Raw genomic sequence first — 22,880 nt, 5'->3', positions numbered from 1 at the left:
TCATTCACAGAAAATTCAACTAGCTCAAAGTTAGAAATGTAATGGGAGTTGACTGATGAGTAACACTTTACTTATAAAGCGTTTTATAAACAAACTAAATTGAATACTGGGATACTAGTGCTAAAGTTCAGGATCATCAAGTATTACTGTGCATTGTTCCTGAATTAAGAGGTATATTTAATTCTACTACATGAGTACAAAAAACTATTAAAAAATCAGAGATCTTGCCAGGAATATTCTGTACCCTTTTTACTCATTCCTGGAAAACAACTCAGTTTCACTAAAAAGGGATGTTGACAGGAAGCCTGGAAGGCTGGTCAACAACCTTAATTGCTCTAACCTTTAGTTGATATTGTTAGCTGAAGCAGCCTCCACCTTGTTTGTCCCGGGTAAGTTTCTGTTATTTCCTGCCTAAGGACTACATGTAAATTTCTGTTTATGTTGCCTAAGATGTTTTCCCTAAAGCCTCAATAAAAGGGGATGGCAGGGCCAGAGCCAGAGTAGCTCTCCCACTACAGTTGGACTACCGCCTGGCCCCCCATATCGCCAAGTTGAATTTCTTCAAGACTCAAGTCTCTTCACTTGTGTGCGGCCCTTCTCCAGAACCCGAACCCTGAATTGGAACTCTTTCCATGCGGGCCGTGAAAGAGAAACCTATAACCTACTTTTAAGCATTTAGAGAAGAATCCACCCACTTACAACAAAGACAACCACTAAATGCACAAACACACACACCCACACGCACACATGCACACAAAACACACACACACATTAGAAGCTTACTAAGTATGAGGAACACTAGAATGTACCACCATAAGGGCAGGGACTTTTGACTATACTGGTTTTTTTTGTTGTCTCTGCAGCATATAGAACCATACCCAGGCACAAGGTAGTTGCTCACTGAATACTTATGAATTATTCTTTGAAAAAATTATTTTGGTAACCAAAATAAAATTATTGTCAATGTTGGTGGTTTTCTTAAGACTTAGAAGAATTCTATTCTTTTACAATACATTTTTCTCAACTAATCTTATGGGAGAACACCTCAAAACAAAAGAATATTTCTTTTACAGTATAAGATTATATTGCCCTAATTAAGCCAAAAACAGATAGTCTTGGGGAAAAAATTTCTATAAAAGTTTCAATATAATTTTATTAGCAGTTATTTTGTCAAAATTCACATTTACAAGATCCAAAGGACTGTCTTACAAATTTCTAAAGCATATGGAATTAGATTTTAACAGTAAGATAGAACATTTTCTTATAGTACAGCCCTTAAAAAGTCAAGAATAATATTTAGAATTAATTACAGTTCTGTCAAACTAGAAATGAATTCTGCATGCAGAGTGCCACTTAAAGCAAAGTTCCATGAAAGTATAACATATTTCTATGGATGTAAGATTCAGTGGCAAACATCATTGGCTTCCAAACAACTGACACTAAAGGAATTTTCAATCAAAACACAGGTGCAGTGGCTTTCATTAAATATAGATATGATGATTCTATAAAGAGACCCTGAATCCTTAAGTATTTGTAAATGACTTTATGCTGTGACACTAGTACAAAACACATCAACTCTAATGCATAGATTCTGACACATTATGACAATAGGACACTAAAGATAGCTTCTTCTATCAGAAAATGCTGAGTTTTCCAGTGCAGTATATGCTGGTCACTGCTGATCCAGTGAAATTCTACAACCTCCAGCCTGAGCAGTGTTGTAGGATTCACAAATATTACATTTCATGCCTAATATATGGAACTGGACTGTAGATCTTCCATTGCAATCATTGCAGAGAATCTAAAAAATGAAGAGATGAATTCAAATTAAGCATATTAAACCATAGAGAATATAAAGTGACATTGCTCAAAATATTTCCTCAGAAATCATACTAAAGATGTAAAAACACATATATGTGTCTAAACATTTCCATAAGTAGAAATGCCCTATTTTTTGTTCACTGAAAACTCTAAAACTGAATTCAGAAAATGAAAATGAGGATTTGTGCCAAGAAGTTTATTTTAAAATAGCTCCTGAGTAGTATAAATAGTACTAGCATGAAAAGTAACATCGGCACTTACCAGATCAACACCTATACCGATACTCCTCTACTAATAATGGGGTTACATTCTGATAAATCCATTATAAGTTAATGCTGTAAATTGAAAATACACCTACTGGACCTCATAGCTTAGCTTGAACAGTTTCTACCGAATGTGTATTGCTTTTGCACCACCATAAAGTTGAAAAACCATAAATCAAACCACCACAAGTCCAGAACCATCTGTACTTTAATTCAAAATAACATACATGATTTTACTATTTTCATTAACACTTAGAAAATTATGTTAGTTAATAAAACAAATTTTTACATACTTATCATGACATTTTTGTTTATTCTTTACGTTTTTTTGTTTTGGCAGTGGAAAAATCAGAAACACTTTACTGCTAACACTACACACGAAGAATGGGAAAGCTATTGCTCAAAAGCCCAAACTCCTTGATGGCTTATAATCAGAGGATTTTAAGGAGTTAGGGGAAACAAGTATTTGGAAGTGCTAATGGGGTGTGTTTTAATTGGGGAAACTTGGAACTTGACCATTTATGTATAAGGGACTTCTTCAGCACCAGGTCTTGCTGGACAACAGATTCTCCACTTCCTTTTCTTTAGGTTTAATATACTAAATTCCTAGTCTTCTATACCTCAAAAATGAATTAAAGTTCAAAAGTAGTTCTACAATTGAACAAAGAATAGCTTTTGGCTCATCCCTAAAAGGTCAATAAAATGCCCTTTAGGGATTAATCTTTTCTAGTACTAAGATCTTGAAAAATAAAAAAGGTGTTACCCTGAAAATTGATCAGTACTATGTGAGAAAAGCATTAGCTTTAAAAAAGACACACCATAATAAGGAGAAGACTTACAAATTTACTCTAAATTATAATTTGGAAAATAATTCTCTTATGAATATGATCTAAATGTAGAGAATAGATTAGTGTTTGCCTAGAGCTAATGAACTGGGAATGACTACTAATAGGTACAGGGTTTCTTTTTGGAGTGATGAAAATATCCTAAAATTGATGGTGAGGATGTCTATATAACTCCAAGAATATGATAAAAAGCACTGAATTGTATACTTTAAATGGATAAGTTGTATGGTATGTGAATTACATCTTATTAAAGCTGTTATTTTAAAAAATCTTCCACATGGAATATCACACACTGCAGCCTACAATAAAGCATCATGTGATTATCAGTTTAGTATTCCAAAAGTGATCATTGACCTTACTAACAATTCAATTAGTCACATGAATTATAAAATGCTCATGTGAATACAACAAAAATAATTTTTATTTGGCTTTCATAAGTGGTTCTGACCCTTTTGTGTAGAAGTACCTAAACTAAACTAATGATGTTTAGAAAATGTATATGTCCAAAAATTATTAAAGCACCAGAAAGCTATCTAGAATTCTAATTCTTATCTGTAATTCAATATACTATGCTGAGAATAGATAGCACCACACCTCAATTAATGGAGAAAAGATGATCATTCTCTATAAGGCAAATGGCACAGAAACATATTCTTATATTTTAGGTTACAGGCTAATAAGACCAAATTTTAAAAGTCTAAGTAACATAGAATAAACAGGGTATTAAACATTAAAAATAAAAAACAAAAAGTGATCTTCAAAAATCAGCAAACATGTTTGCTTGAAATCAATTGAAAATAAATCGTCAAACCAATAATTCACCTCTACTCAGGTACATTACTGATCCTGGCAAGTAATGTGTAAACAGTTCAGAATAAAGTCTTTGCCTGCCACCTAGTGTTGGGAAGAACTGCACAAAGATATTCTTAGAACTTTTTCCCCTGGTCTTTTTAGTTCAAAGTAACTAAAATTTAAAGATTATTTTGCCTGTTCTTCCTATAGCATTTGGCTTTCATAAGTGGCATCTATGCCAAAGCAGTATTTTTAAAAAGGATTTGATCAAAAGGACAAAAATAAACAGGAACATCAACAAAGATTTGAAAAGTTTTCAGCACTGATTCTACTCACATCTACAGTCATATTCTGATATTCAGATGGCATAGGAGTCTGTGCTACCTCATCATCCAGCTGTCTCCAGTACCTCGACATATCTAAAGCAGAGTGCATACATAATGGACATCTGTAGCCTCTAGAAAAGATAGAAAGGTTATTTTCAAATATTAAACTAGAAGCATATCAACTCAAGTATAGAAGATACATGCTAACTAATGCAAAAACCACTCAACAAAGGGCATTAATCTGTATTTCAAGATAATCTATTACAAATCTGGGAACTTTTATACTAGGAAAGTTTTCGATTAAATCTTGAATCATATGGCATTTTTTAAACCTACTTCTTTCTTCTCGGTTCTCTAAAATGGACAGGAATTAGTCCCTAGTACTTATAGAATATACTTAATATATTTTAAAAACCAACTAAGCCTCTTTTTTAGCTAAACAACCTCAATTTCTGGATATATTTAAGTAAAGAAGACACTATATTCCTTAAAATTTATTCAGATATTATTTTCTAAAAATTCTGAAAAAGTTTCCTTTTATCTGGCTATTATAAATTAAAACCGCTCATCAAGTTGCAGGAACAAAATACATTTTACACAATCTCCTCTTTCCTAATTATTCTTATCTCTATTTCACATCCTTCCCCCTCAAGAAAGTCTCAGCTTTAGATAATCTTGCTACCAGCTTTCTTTGCAGGTTATTATACTGGGACAACATAATGACTTCACAGAATTTTGAGCAACATGCCTTAGCACAAAATTTTACAAAGCTATGACTGACTGCCTCTGTCAGAAACAGAGCGCCCTAGTGAGTGTATCCAGAAAGTCAGAGGTAACTGTCTCCATTTGTAGGATGAGATAAGGCATGCTGTCCTATACCCCCAAAGATGCTTTCCCAGCTTAACACTACTCACTTACCCTACCCATCTGAAGACAAATATGTCATGCCCAATATACTAATAGCAATGAAAAAGACGACGACAAAAAACCCAGACATCTTACAATTGTAACATTTTAAATGCCAAACACTCACTCTTTCAACATTTCTTCATAACATGTTCTGGGGGGGAAAAAAACAAAATATTATTTTAGTAAAACAGAAACTATTTCCCAACATTTTTTGAGGGAGAAAAAAAATTTACTTTACCTATGTAAAAGATGTCCACATGGCAAGACATGGGCAACAACTCGAGATGTGTGAATGTCCTGTGAAAAGAAATAAATGTTACTGCTTACATTAAGATAATATAATCAACCAAGTATTTTAAAATCAAGAGGGGATTATTTCCAAAGCAAAAAATATTGTAAGCTTACCTCCAAACATATTGGACAATTCTGCCGGGAAACATTTTCAATACACTGTTTAAAAGAGAAATTCAAATTATCAAAAGCTTAACTAGATGGAAATAACAGATATAATAATATTATTAATAAAAATTAACAAATAAAAAAAACAAAACCAATTTATTGATAATAATTAACAGTCCAGCTGGTGTGATTCAGTGGTTAAAGGTCAACCCATGAAACATGAGGTCACAGTTTGATTCCCGGTCAGGGCAAATGCCCAAGTTCCAGGCTCAATCCTCAGTAGTAGTAGTGCAGGGGGACAGCTCAATGATTCTCTCTTATCCTCTTCCTTCCTACCTCCCCCCTCTCACTCTCTCCCTCCCTTCTCATCCCATGTCCCTTCCTCTCCCTGAAATCAGTAAAGACATATTTTAAAAAAAGATAATACTAATTAACATTAATTCATGTTTCCTATATCAGGGGAGAACAATTTAACTCACAACTATTTCAGGCTTTGCAACATTACCTCAAATAATGAAATTACTTAATATATCTTAATTATTCAAATTCTATTCATTTTACAGGTAAGGTAATTTAGTGAGTCCTAAGACTTACCAAAATTGCAATGATAGTAACATTTGGGACTTTTCTGTTTTATATGTGTTTTACTCCAAAGCTAACCTGCTTATAATATTGATAAGAATAACAGTTCATATTATCAAGATCTTACCATTTGCCACACACTAAGTTCATTATCTGTACTAGTCTAATTCTCACAACTCTAAATGAAACACATATAATTATTACCCCATTTTAAAGATGTGGTACCTGAGGCCTACAAAAGCTAAATAATTTCTGAAATTGTGAGGAAGCATGGGACTTGGTTAAAAAATCTGTAAGGAGAATTCTCTAAAAGGTCCGAGGCCTCTGGCGGACCTTATCGAAGGCAGCAAATCTTGCCTTTACTTTTAAACAAGTCTGAGCCCCTGGGTATTTTGCTAGAATTTTTATGCTTAGACCTCAAAACATCCTTGCTTAAAGGACACATATGCTTTCTCAAGGATGCTTACCCTGCTGACAGTATGTAATAGTTCATTTTAGTTCAAGCTGTTGTGACAATAAAACTCTAAGGAGGCAAGGCAATTGGGGCTTTTTTGGCTCCTTATGCCAATTAGCCCCTTAGCCTCTCTTTCACAAAAAAAGTGTGTCAGAGTAATCATTCATCCGTCATTCAGGGTTTGCCAGTTAGCCCCGGCAGAAATTGGATCTCATAAGAGATAGGACAATATCTGAGTTCCAGTAGAATACCTCCCCGGCAGAAATTGTATCTTGTAAGAGATAGAACAATATCTGAGTTCCATTAGAATACCTTCAGGGAATGAGTTCTTAATTTGACAAGACAGTGTCCAATTAGATATGGGGAGGTAAAGGAAAGCACCAAATCATGGATAATAATCAGATTTTTAAAGAAAGCATTTGAGTAGATGGCAGGACCATTTACTAATACAAACAGAAGAAAACTGAGAAACAAAATAAAAATATCCTAAGAGAAATGTGTACATTAAAAAAAAAAACAAAACATAGCATATCTTGCTATCAAACTCAAGTCTATATAACCAAACTCAATCCTTTTACTTCAAAAAAATTCACAATCTATTAAACAAGTACTATAAGCCAGGGCTAAAAACCTTGGGTCATCTTTATTCAGCTCCATTCTTTATCTCTTATGCCTTGTCAGCATATCCCACACTAGTATTCATTATTCACTTCAACTTCTCTTATCACTTTACTATTTTAGGCCAGTTATTATCTCATATCTGTTTTTAAAAACCCTCACTAGTTTCTCCATTCCCTAAATTCTTATATTAGTTAGAATTAGTACTATTAATGGTAGTTTATTACTTTTTTTCTAAATAATGAAAAATAACTTTAAGGGCCTGGGATCATTACATCAAGATTTAATTGCTACATCAAGATTAAAAATATGTTTAATTATTAAAGAAAATATAAGATTATTTCCTAAATTTTCTTGGAATGCTGTGTGCTAACAGATCACAATGCTCCACATTTCTCCTGTAGTTCATATTTTAAAAACTTCTTAAAATTAACACCAATGGTAAAAATCCATAAACCAATTTAGGAGTTATCAACGACATACTAATAACTGATATAAGAATTCTTACATACTACAAAGAAAATAAATAGTAGACCAGATATTCTCAAGCACATTATTTAAGAACACCTATTCTTTGACACTGCTTAAAAATAAAAAGCAACATAGTTGTACTTACAATAGTAACACTGAAAATTCCCACACTTCCAAATATATTATTAAGTTTTAAGCTAGTTTCGAGAAAAACCATTATTACTTTTAAAAGTATGCATACTGATACCTTGTGCTTTCCTTGGAGATTCATAGCTAGGCATAAGTTACATTTCAAACAGTGGAAAAAATCTTCCTTTGGACCAATCCTGAAAGAAAAAGAAAAAGGCAAAAGATTAGAATTGTTTTTACTATAGTGATAATTTGTTCATCATAACACAGAATCAAATAGCAGCATTCTAGACTATGGTTTCTCCACCTAGGCATATTGACATTTGGAGCCAGATCATTATTTTTGGTGGAGAACTATTCTGTGCACTGTAGGATGTTTAGCAGTATCTCTGGCCTATATCCAGTAGATGCCAGGAGCAGACTATTTTCCCTCCCAACACAGCTGTAACAAGCAAAAAATGTCCCCAAACATTGCTAAAAATGCCTAGGGAGGGGGAGTGCGGGGGGGGGGGGGGGGGGGGGAAGGGAATTATCCCTGGTTGAAAATCACTGTTTAGACTAATGATGATGGTGATCATATATGTAAGAAATCAGATTATGGCTTTCAGATGATGATAACTCTAGATCAGTGGTTCTCAACCTTTTTAATGCCGTGACCCTTTAAAACAGTTCATGCTGTGATGACCTCCAATCATAAAATTATTTTCGTTACTATTATACTTCATAACTGTAATTTTGCTACTTTTATGAATCGTAATGTAAATATCTGTGTTTTCCTATGGTCTTAGGCAACCCTGCTAGCGGTTCTCAACCTGTGAGTTGAGAACTGCTGCTGTAGAGCCTAAGACCATAGGAAAACACAGATATTTACATTACGATTCATAACAGTAGCAAAATTACAGTTATGAAGTAGCAACGAAAATAATTTTGTGGACTGGAGGTCACCACAACATGAGTAACTGTATTAAAGGGTCGAGGCATTAGAAAGGTTGAGAACCACTGCAGATGAATGGTTTCACTCAAGAAAATGAATGAACAGTATATTTCTAAGGACAAAAAATATAGCACCCTCATCTAGTTATTCAATAGAAAGGACTTCCCAATATTTTCTGAAAAGAACCTGGACTAACCCATTTTGCTAACAAAATGTGTATCATTATTCTTCCATCTTTTATAATATGATGTTTGTATACCAAAATTTAATTGATAAGGCTCGTAAGTGAACAAATAAAGAAAAGTGTGTATTTAAGGCATTGGGAAGGTCCTGGCTGATGTTTATCAGTGGTTAGAACATAGGCCAGTGCAACAAACGACTATGGGTGCAATTCACAGTCAAGGGCACATACCTGGGTTGCAGGTTCGATCCTGTGCCCTGATGTGTGAAGGAGGCAACCAAACAATGTGTCCCTCTCACATCTCTCTCTCCCTCCCTCCCTCTTTACCTCACTCCTCCTTCTACTCTCTCTAAAATTCAATGGAAAAAATATCCTCAGGTGAGGACTAACAAAAAAAACAAAAAAAAACAAAAAAAAAAAACACGGGGGAGGGGAGGGTACCGGAAAGGAAACAGAAGGTATAAAAACTGCAAAAATTCATAGGATTGATCATCTTAATCGGTGTTTATTTTTTTTATTTTTTTTAAAGAGGATAGCTGTGTTTATTTGTTTATTTTTTTAAATATATTTTATTGATTTCTTACAGAGAGGAAGGGAGAGAGATAGAGAGCTAGAAATGTCGATGAGAGAGAAACATTGACCAGCTGCCCCTTGCACACCCCCTACCGGGGATGTGCCCGCAACCGATGTACATGCCCTTGACCAGAATCGAACCTGGGACCTTTCAGTCCGCAGACCAACGCTCTACCACTGAGCCAAACCGGTTTCGGCTTAATAGGAGTTTATAATCTAAAAATAAAAAATGGTTTGCTATACTGGAGCTAAGGAGACAGCCACCTTTAAACAACATTATGAGCTCCTGAAGGTTATTAAAAGCATTGAACTTGGCAATGCTTAGACAGACATAATGATAAACCAGACTCTATTTGTCATGTACTTGAGCTCTGGAGTCAGTATTAAATTTTGATGATGCAAGTGCAAGAATCAGAAATAATTATAAGCTAGAACCTATTCAAATTATATCCAAACCCTGGAATCGAGACACAGGGTAGATGATTGGATAAGAAAACATGACCCACCTATGAACAAGTGAAGGGATGAAAAAAATTATTCCATGCAAATGGGAACAAAAAAAAAAAAAAGTGGGTAGCAATTCTTATATCTGAAAAATAGACTTCAAAACAAAGGCCATACAAGATTCAAACAAGGACACGATATAATACTAATCAACCCAACAAGAGGATATAACCCTTGTAAACATATATGCACTGACTATAGGAGCACCTAAATACATTTAAAAAATATTTTTGGTGGACTCTGAGATATACAGCAAGCATGTCAAACTCACGGCCCACAACACGCATTTTTGCAACCAAGCCAAAATAACATGTAAAAAAAAGTTTCAATAAAAAGTTTGTAATTTTTAAAATATCCTGTTATACATTATTAAAAACAAACTACAACATCACTAACCACTGATTACTATAATTGTGTTGCGTTCATTTTTCTTACGCACATTACGCGCAAGTGCACCATTTCTCTCCACTAATACGAGCAGCGAATATTTTAGCACTTATTGCCATGTCATTAGTCTTGTACTGACTTGTTTGGCATGCAAACAGGAAATATTTCACTTTCGGAGAACAAGAAAAATAGGTGTATTTGTTTTATGCTAATTAATTTGTGCAGTTTCTCAGTGTCTGGTAAGTTAATGTTCAAGAAAAAAATATTAATTTTTATTAAAATGTTCTATTATTTTATGTTAACAATTACTCATTTATTTCAGCCCTTTGTATTCAGCATGTCTATATTAAAATAAACCTATGTTTCTATGAAAATTGAAGCTTTTGTTTTTTTGCAACCCACATAAACTTAAACCTTGTTTATTCAGCCTGTGTTAGCCTTTGAGTTTGACATGCTTGATCTACAGCAATGCAGTCAAAGTAGTAGAATTTAACACCCAACTGACATCACTGGATAAATCTTTCAGACAAAAAAATCAACAAAGAAATAACAACCTTAAATTATACACCAGATCTGAGGAATTTAATTGTTATTTACTGAACATTTTATACCAAAACAGAATATATGTTCTTATCAGGCACACATGGGATATTCTCAAATGAGACCACATGTTAAGACACAAAACTAGTCTTAAAGAATTCAAGAAGACTGAAATCATATCAAGCATCTTCTAGAATCACAATGTCATGCAACTACAAATCAACTACAATTTAAAAACCTCAAATATATTCAAACACATGGAGGCTAGTATGTTATTAAATAGTGAATGGGTTACCAATGAAAACAAGGAAGAAACCAGAATTAGCTGGAAACAAATGAAAATTAACACATAAAAACTCAAAAATCTATGGGACACAGCAAAAGCAGTCCTGAGAGGGAAATTCGTAGCATTACAGGCCTACTTCAAGAAAAATCTCAAGTGAATAATCTAACCCTACAACTAAAATAACTAGAAAAAGAACAAAGAAAAGCCAAGAATATGTAAAAGAAAGGAAATAATAAAGATTAGAGCAGAAATAAATGACTTAAGGGACACACACACACACACACACACACACAGATCAATGAAACCAAGAGCTGGTTCTTTGAAAAGATAAACAAGTTTGAAGAACTTTTAGCCATACTCATCAAGAAACAAAGAGTCCAGCCAACGTGGCTCAGTGCTTCAGCTTCAACCTATGAATCAGGAGATTACAGTCAGGGTACATGTCTGGGTTACAGGTTCAATCCCAGAGGAGGCATGCAGGAAGCAGCTGGTCAATGATTCTCATCATTGATGTTTCTATCTCTCCCTCTCCCTTCCTCTCTGAAATCAATAAGAAAATTAAAAAAAGAAAAAGAAACAAAGAGAGAGGACCCAAATAAATAAAATCAAAAGTGAAAGAAGTAGCTGGGACCGGTTTGGCTCAATGGATAGAGCGTCGGCTTGGGGACTGAAGGGTCCCAGGTTCAATTCCGGTCAGGGGCATGTACCTTGGTTGCGGGCATATCCCCAGTAGGGGGTGTGCAAGAGGCAGCTGATTGATGACTCTCTCTCATCGATGTTTCTAACTCTCTCTCTCCCTTCCTCTCTGTACAAAATCAATAAAATATATTTTAAAAAATAAAAATAAAAAATAAAAATAAAATAAAAATGAAAGAAGTAAAGGATTGTAAGAAAATACTACATGTCAACTATATGCCAACAAGCTAAACAACCTGGATGAAATGGACATATTCCTAGAAAACTGCAACCTTCTAAAACTGAATCAGGAAGAATCAGAAAACATGAATAGGCCAATAACAACTAATGAAATTAAAACAGTAATCAAAAAATTTCTAGCAGCAAAGCCAGTGTGGCTCGCTCAGTGACTGAGCATTAACCCATACACCAAGAGACCATTGGTTCGACTCATGGTCAACATGCCCAGTTGCAGCTCAATCCCCAGTGGAGGAGCAAGGGGGGAGGGAGGTGCAGAAGGTAGCTGGTCAATGTTGATGTTTCTCTCTCATTGATGTTTCCACCCCTTTATCCCTCTCCCTCTCTCTCTTCCTCTCCCTTACTCTCTTTCTAAAATCAATAAAAACATTTTAAAACAAACAACAAAAAACCTCCCAGTAAAAAAAAAGTCCTGGACCAGATGCTTCACAAGCAATTTTTACCAAACATTCAAAGAACTAACACGTATCCTCCTCATGTTACACCAAAAAAATCAAGAAGAGGAAAGGTGCCCAATCTCTTTTTACTAGACCAGCATTATCCTAATTCTAAAACTATATAAGACATTACAAAGATGAACAAAGATGTCAAAGTCCTTAACAAAATATTAGCAAATTGGAACCAGTGATACACTAAAAAGATCATATACCAGGACCAAGTGGGATTTATACTGGAGATCCAAGGCTGGTAAAATATTCGCAAATCAATAAATGTGTATATCACATAAACAAAAATGATTTTTTTAAAATCACATGATCATATCAACAGACATTTAAAAAAAAAAAAGCATTCAATAATATCCAGCACTTGTACATGATAAAAACTCTCAGAAAAGTGGGAATAGAGGAAGCATATCTCAACATAATATAGGCCATATAGACAAACTTACAGCAAAATTATACTCAATGAGCAAAAACTGAAAGCATTTCCCTTAATATCAGGAACAAGACAAACTCAATATGGCTGACACTGAGAAATTCATTAAGTTGAAACTGAAGAAGATAGAAATGCAACAGAAAAATCCACTGCCTTCAAAAGAAACAACTGAACAGGAGATTTGCAAGCAGGCAAATCATAATTAGGGAGGCTCTGCCAATATGCACTGTACATTCAACAAGGTTTGGTTTCCTATTTTATTCCTTTTAGCTGTTTAACTTTGTAAAGTGCAAAGAGGTTAGATCAGTTTAAGTGATTATACTGCCCCTTTTCACATCAGAGAACTACTGACAAGGAAGGTCGCACCTGCCTCTCCTATGTGCTTTCAAGCAGAAAGAAAATAATTCCAAAGATAAAGAAAGAGAGGAATCCTTCTAGTCAAGATGGTGGCATAGGTAAACATAGTACCTGTATCCTCCCACAACCATATCAAAATTATAACTAAACTACAGAACAACCATCAGTCAGACCACCTGAAATCTAGCTGAATAGAAATCCTACAATTAGGGATTTAAAGCAGTAGCTGCATCAAGGCTGGAAGGAGGGGCAAAGATGCAGAACAGGCTGGTCCCCCAGCCATTTGTGGCAAAAAAAAATCAGAAGAAATATATCAGGTATGTAGGTCTCCCCTGAGGGATCCCAGCCCCTCTCCACCCCCAACCCCATCCAAGTCCTCCAGTGCTGGGAAGAGACATATCTGTAATTTCTGGTTGTAAAATCCACCATGAATTGAGGCTCAGTAAGAAGAAGGGCTGATGGAGTCCCGGGCAGCTCGTCTTAAAGGGCCTGCACAAGAACTTACTCTGACTTACTCTTTCTGAGTTCTATCCCGAGCAGCTCAAAAGGCACCAGGAACAATCAAGGAGGAAATGAATGTTTGGCATCAGGGTGAGAGCTGGGGGAGGGAGGTGCTGCTTTTTGCCAAAGAGAAGTGCTGGCAGAGGCCATTGTTCGTTTTCTGAGCCCTTTCCTCACAGAGCCAGCAGGCAGGAGCCATATTTGAGTCTACATCAACTTAACCATCACCATTTTCCTGCTCTGGTGATTCCCTGAGACTCCAACACACCAAACTTACAGGCTTACCCACGCTTTTTCCAGTGCCTTTTCAATAGGAAAGTCAGGCTTCAGGATTTCCTAGAGGTAAATTATATTCCAATAAAGTTGATCTTTCAAAACTATTATTGTCCAGAGAAACCAAGTTGACAGCTTAGGTAAACACATAAACTGCTGTCTCGCACAATTTCAAAACTATAACTAAAAGACAAAAAGTCGCCGAAATTGGTTTGGCTCAGTGGTAGAGCTACGGTCTGCGGACTGAAAGGTCCCAGGTTCGATTCCGGTCAAGGGCATGTACCTGGGCTGCAGGCACATCCCAGTAGGGGATGTGCAAGAGGCAGGTGGTCGATGTTTCTCTCTCATCGGCATTTCTAGCTCTCTATATCGCTCCCTTCCTCTCTGTAAAAAAATCAATAAAATATATTAAAAAAAAAAAAAAGACAAAAAGTCTATCACTCATAACCACGTGAAAGCTGGCTGAGTGAAAGTTCTACAAGTAGAAGGAAAGAGAAAAGACCATTGAGACATGCACAAGTGCTGAAAAACTGAGGTACAAAGGCACTCGAATCGGGCTGGTGGCAGGCAATTGGATGTGCTACTTTTTTTCAACCCGAAGGGAGACAAGCTCCCGATTACTCTAAAATCTAGTTTCCGGGGAGACTCAGGGGACCCAAACTCCTACAGGGAGAAGCTGGATTGTCGGACATGGGGTCGGAAAGTGAGGGTGACTTTCTTGCAGAGGTGCACCCAGCAATCATTGTTTCATGCGCTGGGGCGCAGGATATGAGGACTTGGAAACGCAGAGACTTGGAAACACAGGGACTCGAAAACACGGAAACGCAGAGAAAGCTGACTGGCAGCCATCGCTGTTTGCCACACCCTGCACAATCTACAAACCCACCCAAGCTCCACGCAGTGGCTTTTGCATATAAATGGCCTGCCCTATCGCAGCTCTACCAAACAAACTGCAGCTCTCTCTGGTCAGACAACTCCAAAACCTCCAAACCCCAAGCAAAGAGGAGAAAACTGTAGTTCTCGCTGTAGCTCCTGCTGGGTGACCTCAGATAGTTGCTGACCTGTACCCCATGGGAGATCCAGAAGCTAGAGTAATTAGTGATCTGTGTGAAATGACACCAGATTTCAACTACTCTCATAAGGGACACATTCAAGAGGCAGACTCAGTGAGCACCAAAGCCCCATTGAAACAAGTCCTGCCCCATAAGTGTGCCCCCAGCACAGCAATTCTTCCATTATAGACACAGCGGGTCCTCACAGCCAATTGGCCTGGAGGTCAATTCCTCCCAGTGACACCAACAACAATCAAGACTTAATTACAACAAGGCTGAATACACAGCCACAAAGGGGTGCTCCGGAGTGTCCATCTCAGGTAACTGAGAGGCCAACACACTGGGCCATAGAGGACACCTAGGACACAAAGCCACCCTTACCAACTCAGGGAAGCAGTTAAAATGAGGAGACAAGGAAACAGATCACAAACAAAAGAAATGGAGAAAAACAAATGACAAAATATAGAGTTCAAAACCACAGTTATAAGGTTTTTCAAGAATTTTCTAGAAAAGGCTGATAAAGTTAACGAGACCCTCAAGGATATGAAAAAGGACCAACTAGAAATTAAACATACACTGACTGAAATAAAAAATATAATACAGACACTTAACAGCAGACTAGAGGAATGCAAAAATCAAGCCAAAGACTTGAAATACAAAGAAGCAAAAAACACTCAAACAGAAAACAAAAAGAAAAAAAAAAATCCAAAAATTTGAAGATAGTGTAAGAAGCCTCTAGGACAACTTCAAGCATACCAACATCAGAATTAAACTTCTGGGACAATTTAAGCACACCAGACGAAGAGAGAGCAAGATACTGAAAACCTATTTGAAGAAATGACAGAAAACTTCCCCCACCTGGTGAAAGGAATAGACTTAAAAGTCCAGAAAGCGCACAGAACCCCAAACAAAAGGAATCTAAAGAGGACCACACCAACACACATCATAATTAAAATGCCAAGGGCAAAAGACAAAGAGAATCTTACAAGCAGCAAGAGAAAAACAGTTACCTAAAGGGAGCACTCATAGGACTATTAGCTGATTTCTCAACAGAAACTATGCAGGCCAGAAGGGAGTGGCAAGAAATATTCAAAGTGATGAATAGCAAGAACCTACAACTAAGATTACTCTACCCAGCAAAGCTATCATTCAGAATTAAAGGTCAGATAAAGAGCTTCACAAATAAGGAAAAGCTAAAGTAGTTCACCACCACCAAACCAGTATTATATGAAATGCTGAAAGGTATTCTTTAAGAAGAGGAAGAAGAAAAAAGTAAAGATAAAAATTATGAACAACAAATACATAATACCTATCAATAAGTGAATCTAAAAATCAAATGAACTAAAAATCTGAGGAACAGAATAAACTGGTGGAATAGAATCAGGCGCATAGAATGGGAGAGGGTTGAAAATTCTTAGGGGGAAAGGGATGTGGGGGGTACGGGAAGAGACTTAACAAAAATCATACATCTATGGATGAGGACAGTGGGGGTAAGGTAAGGGCAGAGGGAGTGGGAACTGGGTGAAGGGGAGCTATGGTGGGGGAAGGAGAAACAACTGTAATAATCTGAACAATAAAGATTTATCAAATTTAAAAAATTATATTATTGTCCAGATACAATAGAAGTAATTAGAACAGAATATTTTACATACAGTACCTACAAATTCCACAGTTTTCACAATGATACTGCTTCTTGTCTTTGTCAAACAGATGGCATATATTGCAATAATATTCTCCAAACAATGTGCTACACTCTTCACAAGTCTGTTGGGCCTAAAAAAAGGCACATGTAAGTAAAAATTGGGATAAATTTACCAAAATATTTTGAATATTACTATTTGAATATCCAGAATTATGTTATAGTATATGCAGTTTTATTTTTATAAGATTTTAAACACTTAAAGCAAAGATATTTGGCAATACTTGACAATACTCTTGATTAAAATTTTAAAATGACCTTAGTAAATTTTTTTTTAAATAAAGAAAATAAAAATGTGATAAAATCTTACATTTTGAATTTTTTCACAATTTATGCATTGTACTTCCTTTACTTTAAAGCGATCTAGCTGATGATCTTCCTTGTTATCATGACACAACCGGCAAGTATACAACTTGTCACAGCAAGGTGCCTAATGCCCAGGGGAGAAAAAGAATTATAATAAACAAGAGAAGAAAAGTTTACAATGCAAAAAGAAATTTTCTTCCTACTCTTTCTGGAACAAGGTCAAAGACTACAACCTACAAATCAGTTGGGTAAGCTGATCTTAACCTGTTAACCGGGGAGTTCCCTTTTTAATTATGCAATCTATAACGGGCAAGTACTCTTTCACTAGGACGTGTCAGTACGTCACGCCCAGAGGACATAATTTCATATTATTATTATTTTTTATTTATACTTAATTAAAATAAATGAAATATATTTTTTCGTTTACTTATACATAAAGCAAAAAGGAAAATACAAAATTACAAACAAATAGAAAAGAATACCAACAAAAAATGTAAACATCGAATTAAAAAATTATAAATTTTACAAACAATAATAAAGAAGACAAAAAATATATACCATCCCTCTCAGGGCGCAACATATATTTCAAGGACGTATTCATACATCCTACCCGTTCCCGATATTGTTTACATTTGACATATTTATAGGTCCCGCTCGGTTAACAGGTTAAACATCACAGCTCACTGTTTCTTAGCATATTTTAACTATTCTTTTCAACATCTATACATTTGTATCAAGTTGAACACAACCTTGTCCTTAAAGGCAAAAGAATCATGAAGGATGCAAAGCTCTAGACTAGAAAATTAACCCTCCAACACCCTAAATGGCAAGCCAGCAACAACTTTTTGAGATTTCCAGATAAATTCATTTACCTACTTCAATAGCTAAACATTGAATATTAGAAAGATATTTGAGTTCACTTGTGTTTGTCAATTGTTAACTACCGTGTATGCCTCATATTTTAGAGCACATGTGTCAAACACAAGGCCCGCGGGCCAAATCCGTCCCGCCAGGCCTTGCAATGTGGCCCGCACCGCGCTGTCATCACTGCACTCCGCTGCGTTTCCATCACAATGACAGTTTATGACTGTTCAGTAAACCATTCGGCCCGCGATTTAGGCTGGATTTTAGATTTTGGCCCCTTCTCTGATTGAGTTCGACACCCCTATTTTAGAGGATAGAATAACAAATAGTCCTTGTTTTCAAGAGTGGCAAAGGCTGACAACCAAAATCTGTTCTCTTCTTCCTCCCAGCTATACTAGTTCCTAGACTTCTTTGCTGTTAGTTGTGGCCAAGTGATTAAGTTCTTACCAAGAGAACATGAGCAGAAAACATCAGTGCCACTCCCATGCCTGAATATTAATTAACAAACTGGGACTGACCCCACCTTCATGCTCTCTTTCCCCTTTCCATAAGATGAAACCTGTACATGGCAGCAGCCCAGCTGATGACTATATGCCTTAAAACATGGCAAAATAATACAACTGAAAAAACTTGTCCCTGGAGAGATCATGTAGAACAGAGCTTCATTAACAGACAGGATCACTCGCCTTGGAATTGTTAGGTAGGAAGAAATAAACTCATTATTCTTTAACTCGCCTTACTGTTGAATCTTTTTGTTATAGCAATTTATTTAGCATTACCCCAACTAGTACATTAAGAAATTTCCAGACTAGCAAACTAACCCAATACTTTCCAGTACAATGTAACCTTTTAGCTCCCCACTCATTTCTGACCACTTCCTATGCTATGACTCACACCATGATATAGTTTATTCCTTAAAGATTTTAACACTCAACTGGCTGCCTCTCTCTCCAACACTATTCTTGTCCTAACTCATAGTGATCTGCACATCCACAATAATAATCCTTCCAATACCCTGAAATCTCAGTTACTTGTCTTTCTCTCTTCCACATATGCTCAGTCATACTACAAAACAGTGGCTCTCTAACATTTTGGTTTTAGGACCTCTTTACTCTTAAAAATTATTATCCCAGAGAGCTTTTGTTTATATAATTATGTCTATTAATACCATATTATAAATTAAACTGATAGGTCCTGAAAATATTCATTACTTTTAAAAATAATAGTAACAAGCCCATTACATCTTAACATAAGTAACAGTTTAATGAAAAATAAGTTATATTTTCCAAAAAAATTTCTGGGTTCTCAATTCTGCTTCTACATTCAATGAGTTTTGGTTGAAGTATATGGAGAAATTTGGACTCACACAAATATGTAGCTAAAAATGGGAGTACTTAAAAGCTTTTTCAGAGAATTTGGATATTCTTCTTTGATACTATACCAAAACTCAACAACTCTTGTTTAGTTGCAATATGGACTCTGAAATCATATCAGTAAACTATTCTCCCTGTTAGAGTAAAACTGACTGACCTATCTTGAACTTTGAAAGTATCTTTTACTCATGCACAGGTTATTTGGAAAGTATTAGTTCACTGAATTATGCAATATAAAAAAAAATCACATTTGTTAATATCACTACCCATCTCATCAAAAATTTTTTAGGTACTGGGAAGCACTCAAGCTCACAGTAACTAAGACACGTTTTCCAAAATTCTACTTGGTACATGAAAGCTCAAATTTTATCACTGTTGCTAAAACCGGTTTGGCTCAGTGGATAGAGAGTCGGCCTATGGACTGAAAGGTCCTGGGATGGATTCCAGTCAAGGGCATGTATCTTGGTTGTGGGCACTTCCCCACTAGGGGGTGTGCAAGAGGCAGCTGATCAATGATTCTCTCTTATTGATGTTTCTAACTCCCTATCCCTCTCTGTAAAAAAATCAATAAAATATATATTTTTTAAAAATTTATCACTGTTGTTTTCCAGGTAATGATAGTCACACTTCTCTCCTTTTTAAGAAAATGTTCACCAAATACCTAAGCCTGAATAACCATACTTCAAGTAAAAATATGCTGTTCAATAAAAAATATAAGTAGTTCAGTTCACAATTGCACAAGAACTTTTCCTCACAAAACCACCTAATTGAAGTCTGCGCCGAAAGCAGTTGATGAAAACATCAAACATGTGAAAAGTACAATCAAGGGATGAGATTTTATACAATTAGTAATTTTACTGCTTTGGTTTTACCAATGACATTCTTAAATATACCTGGCTTTTTCTTTTTATTTTCTTTTTTAATATATAGGTGTAGCACAGTTCAGTGCCACTGCCTTGATTTGTGCTAAGGTGCTAGCAGTATTAATCATTAGTTTGCACACACTGAAAAAGAATGTCTTAGTATTAGACATTAAAGGAAAATAGTTTTGACCTTGAGTCCATTCATTCCACACAGAAAACCACTGTTCTAGAACTGTGGTTTGAAACTTAATTTCAAGTACGGCATTCTCTAAACAGTACCTCCTCTCTTTCCAACACACTCTAATTCTTCTGTACACACCCCTCTTCCTCTACATACTCACTTATCCAGAATCTCAACTGGTTAAATCCAACTCTCTCCTACTTAACTTACATAGGAACAGCTGAATACAGATAAAGAAAAAGCACCTCAACACTGACTGGTCTCAATTTAAAGTCATAACCACTAAAAAAAGTGGGTCTTTAAACTACCATGTTTTCCCAGTCAATTTCCTTATTCTTCCAGAGTGTAGGACTTAGAACCTAGATTAAGTCACATCTCCTCTCTCTTTAAACCTTGAACACCTCTTCCTACCTACTTACAATCTGCTGATGAATGACCATGCTTCTTATTTCACTGTGAAAACAATAGAAATAATCGAGAACATCTTCCCACAAATTCTATCAGCCTACTTGCAAATGTACCTTATATTCTATCTTCCTTTCTGTTACAGAATCTACAGTCCATGTTACTATTAAAGGCTAACTTACGCACTGGGTTCCATGTTCTCGTTGAATACTCAAGGACAGTGCTCCTATAGTTTTGCCTCTCCCTCCAATTATAAAATGTTCTCACTTTACTGGGTCATTTCCAAGAATATACAAACATGCAGCAATAACTCCCATCTTAAAGGGGAAAATAATCCCATGACCCCAATCTCCCAGAAACCAAAGCCTTATGTTTTTGTTCTTTTACAACACACTCCAAGAGTTGTCTATTATAAAGACTGTTACCAGTTCCAATACTCCCATTCTCCTTTGAATACAGTCCAATAAAGTTTCCTCCCAATATCGCCACAGAAACTTCTCAGAATACCAGCGACCTCCTCTTGGATAATTTTTTAGTTCTTCTCTTAGTCAAACAGCCGCATTTGATTTAGTTGATTACTGCATCCTAAAAACTTTCCACTTGGCCTCTGGTGTTTAAGGAAGACAGAGGGGAAGGACAAAAAAAGCATTTGATAATTCAAGGCCCAGTAGCTTAGTGTTAGGAAACGCAGATACAATGTCTGCATAGTTTCTTGGGGGTTAAAGGGAGGCCCAAATGTTGAATTCAGTTTTAGATCTCAAGCTTTGAAAGAGTAACAGAACAACTCAGTGGAAATGGAATCATAATAGCATTCAATTCCTTACACCACACTTGGTGAATGACCAACTTTGAAAGAGCTCATCAATTGCCGAAACTGGTTTGGCTCAGTGGTAGAGCGTCGGTCTGCGGACTGAAAGATCCTGGGTTCGATTCCGGTGAAGGGCATGTACCTTGGTTGCGGGCACATCCCCAGTAGGGGTTGTGCAAGAGGTAGCTGGTCGATGTTTCTCTCTCATCGATGTTTCTAGCTCTCTCTCTCTCCCTTCTTCTCTGTAAAAAATCAATAAAATATATTTTTTTAAAAAGAGAGCTCATCAATTGCAGTAGAGGAATATTCACCAAACCATGGCCTGTTAAAAAGGCTTTAGATGGTCTTCACAGGCCTCATAGTTCTTATGAAATAGGAACTTCTATTATTAACTGTATTTTATATATATGAGGCACTTAAAGGTAGTTTGCTCAAATTATTAAGGAGCAAAGCTAAGAACCAGGTGTAGGGTTGTGGGGCTGAAATCTCAAGCTTTCTAAGCAAAACCTTCAAACTGTTTCTCGCACGAAAAATCAGGAAACTTGAATCGGATGGGTGCCAATTTTTCAAATTACAGACTGACTAGACATTCTTCTGGAAGTGAACAGCAAAAGTAACAATATATGCATATTAGGCACTGTCCTAGCCATCATCATTTCCTACTTAGTGGCCATTACAAGCCTGTCTTCCTAGTTCACACCATCATACTCGTTCTCTTTGGCAGGTGTGGGCACAAAATGAAGCTGTAAAACGGTATCTACTACAGGAGCTGAAATCACATCAGATTCTCTACTTGTTATCCCTCTTCCATTATTTCATCACACTTGGAAGGGATCCTGGGGAAAAGCCAGCACAGGCCCGAGACTGCCTCAGTCTACTTCCAGCAACAACCACAAAACAGATAAACAAACCCACTGATTAAAAAAAAAAGGGATCGAAGTGCAAACGTCCAGGCTCTATACCCAAACAAGGACGACTTTGCTTGCAAAGTATAATACAAAACAGGAGATGTGCGGCCTGTGGACACCTCGCCGAGCATGTTCTCCGCAGCAGGAACCCAGCTGGAGGTGAAGAAGTTTAGCCTCACGAACCGCTTTTAGCCTCAAGCTTAAGCCCACACGTAACCGCCCGGCCCGCTCACTCCGTCCCCAGCCCGGCCCGGCGGAAGCTCCTAGAGGAAGAGCTGCATTAAGTCGTCACCTTCAGGAGACATCCTCTGTCATAATGTTCGCAGCCCCGCTGTCCTCGCTCTGGGCCTCGAGCGCCATCTTCCCGCGCCAAGGCCGCCATCTCCTCTCCCTCCCCTGAACTCTCCAAGGACCCCCGTCTTCCAGGATGGAAACGACGTCCTGAGAAAGCAGCGCCGCCCTCCCGG

At 36.6% G+C, this 22,880-nt stretch overlaps 1 protein-coding gene across 3 annotated transcripts; it reads right to left on the bottom strand.

The window, feature by feature from the left end:
* Positions 1–1,137: 1,137 nt before the first annotated feature.
* RCHY1 (ring finger and CHY zinc finger domain containing 1) lies at positions 1,138–22,840 on the bottom strand. 3 transcript variants are annotated; one of them, XM_036413644.2, is made up of 9 exons: positions 22,706–22,840; positions 17,016–17,135; positions 16,664–16,779; positions 7,728–7,806; positions 5,362–5,406; positions 5,195–5,253; positions 5,081–5,107; positions 4,058–4,178; positions 1,138–1,801 (listed from the first exon to the last, which is right to left on the bottom strand). In XM_036413644.2, the coding sequence occupies exons 1-9, from the start codon at positions 22,793–22,795 to the stop codon at positions 1,673–1,675; spliced, it is 786 nt and encodes a 261-aa protein (XP_036269537.1). In that variant the 5' UTR covers positions 22,796–22,840; the 3' UTR covers positions 1,138–1,672. The 3 variants fall into 3 exon arrangements, with proteins under 3 accessions (XP_036269537.1, XP_045427638.1, XP_036269553.1); XM_045571682.1 differs by lacking the exon at positions 22,706–22,840 and adding an exon at positions 18,323–18,466; XM_036413660.2 differs by lacking the exon at positions 17,016–17,135 and having other exon boundaries at positions 22,706–22,834.
* Between the last annotated feature and the right edge of the window lie 40 nt (positions 22,841–22,880).

Source organism: Pipistrellus kuhlii, unplaced genomic scaffold (assembly GCF_014108245.1).
Source record: "Pipistrellus kuhlii isolate mPipKuh1 unplaced genomic scaffold, mPipKuh1.p scaffold_m20_p_1, whole genome shotgun sequence".
NCBI lineage: Eukaryota > Metazoa > Chordata > Mammalia > Chiroptera > Vespertilionidae > Pipistrellus > Pipistrellus kuhlii.
This window is presented reverse-complemented; position numbering and strand designations above follow the sequence as displayed.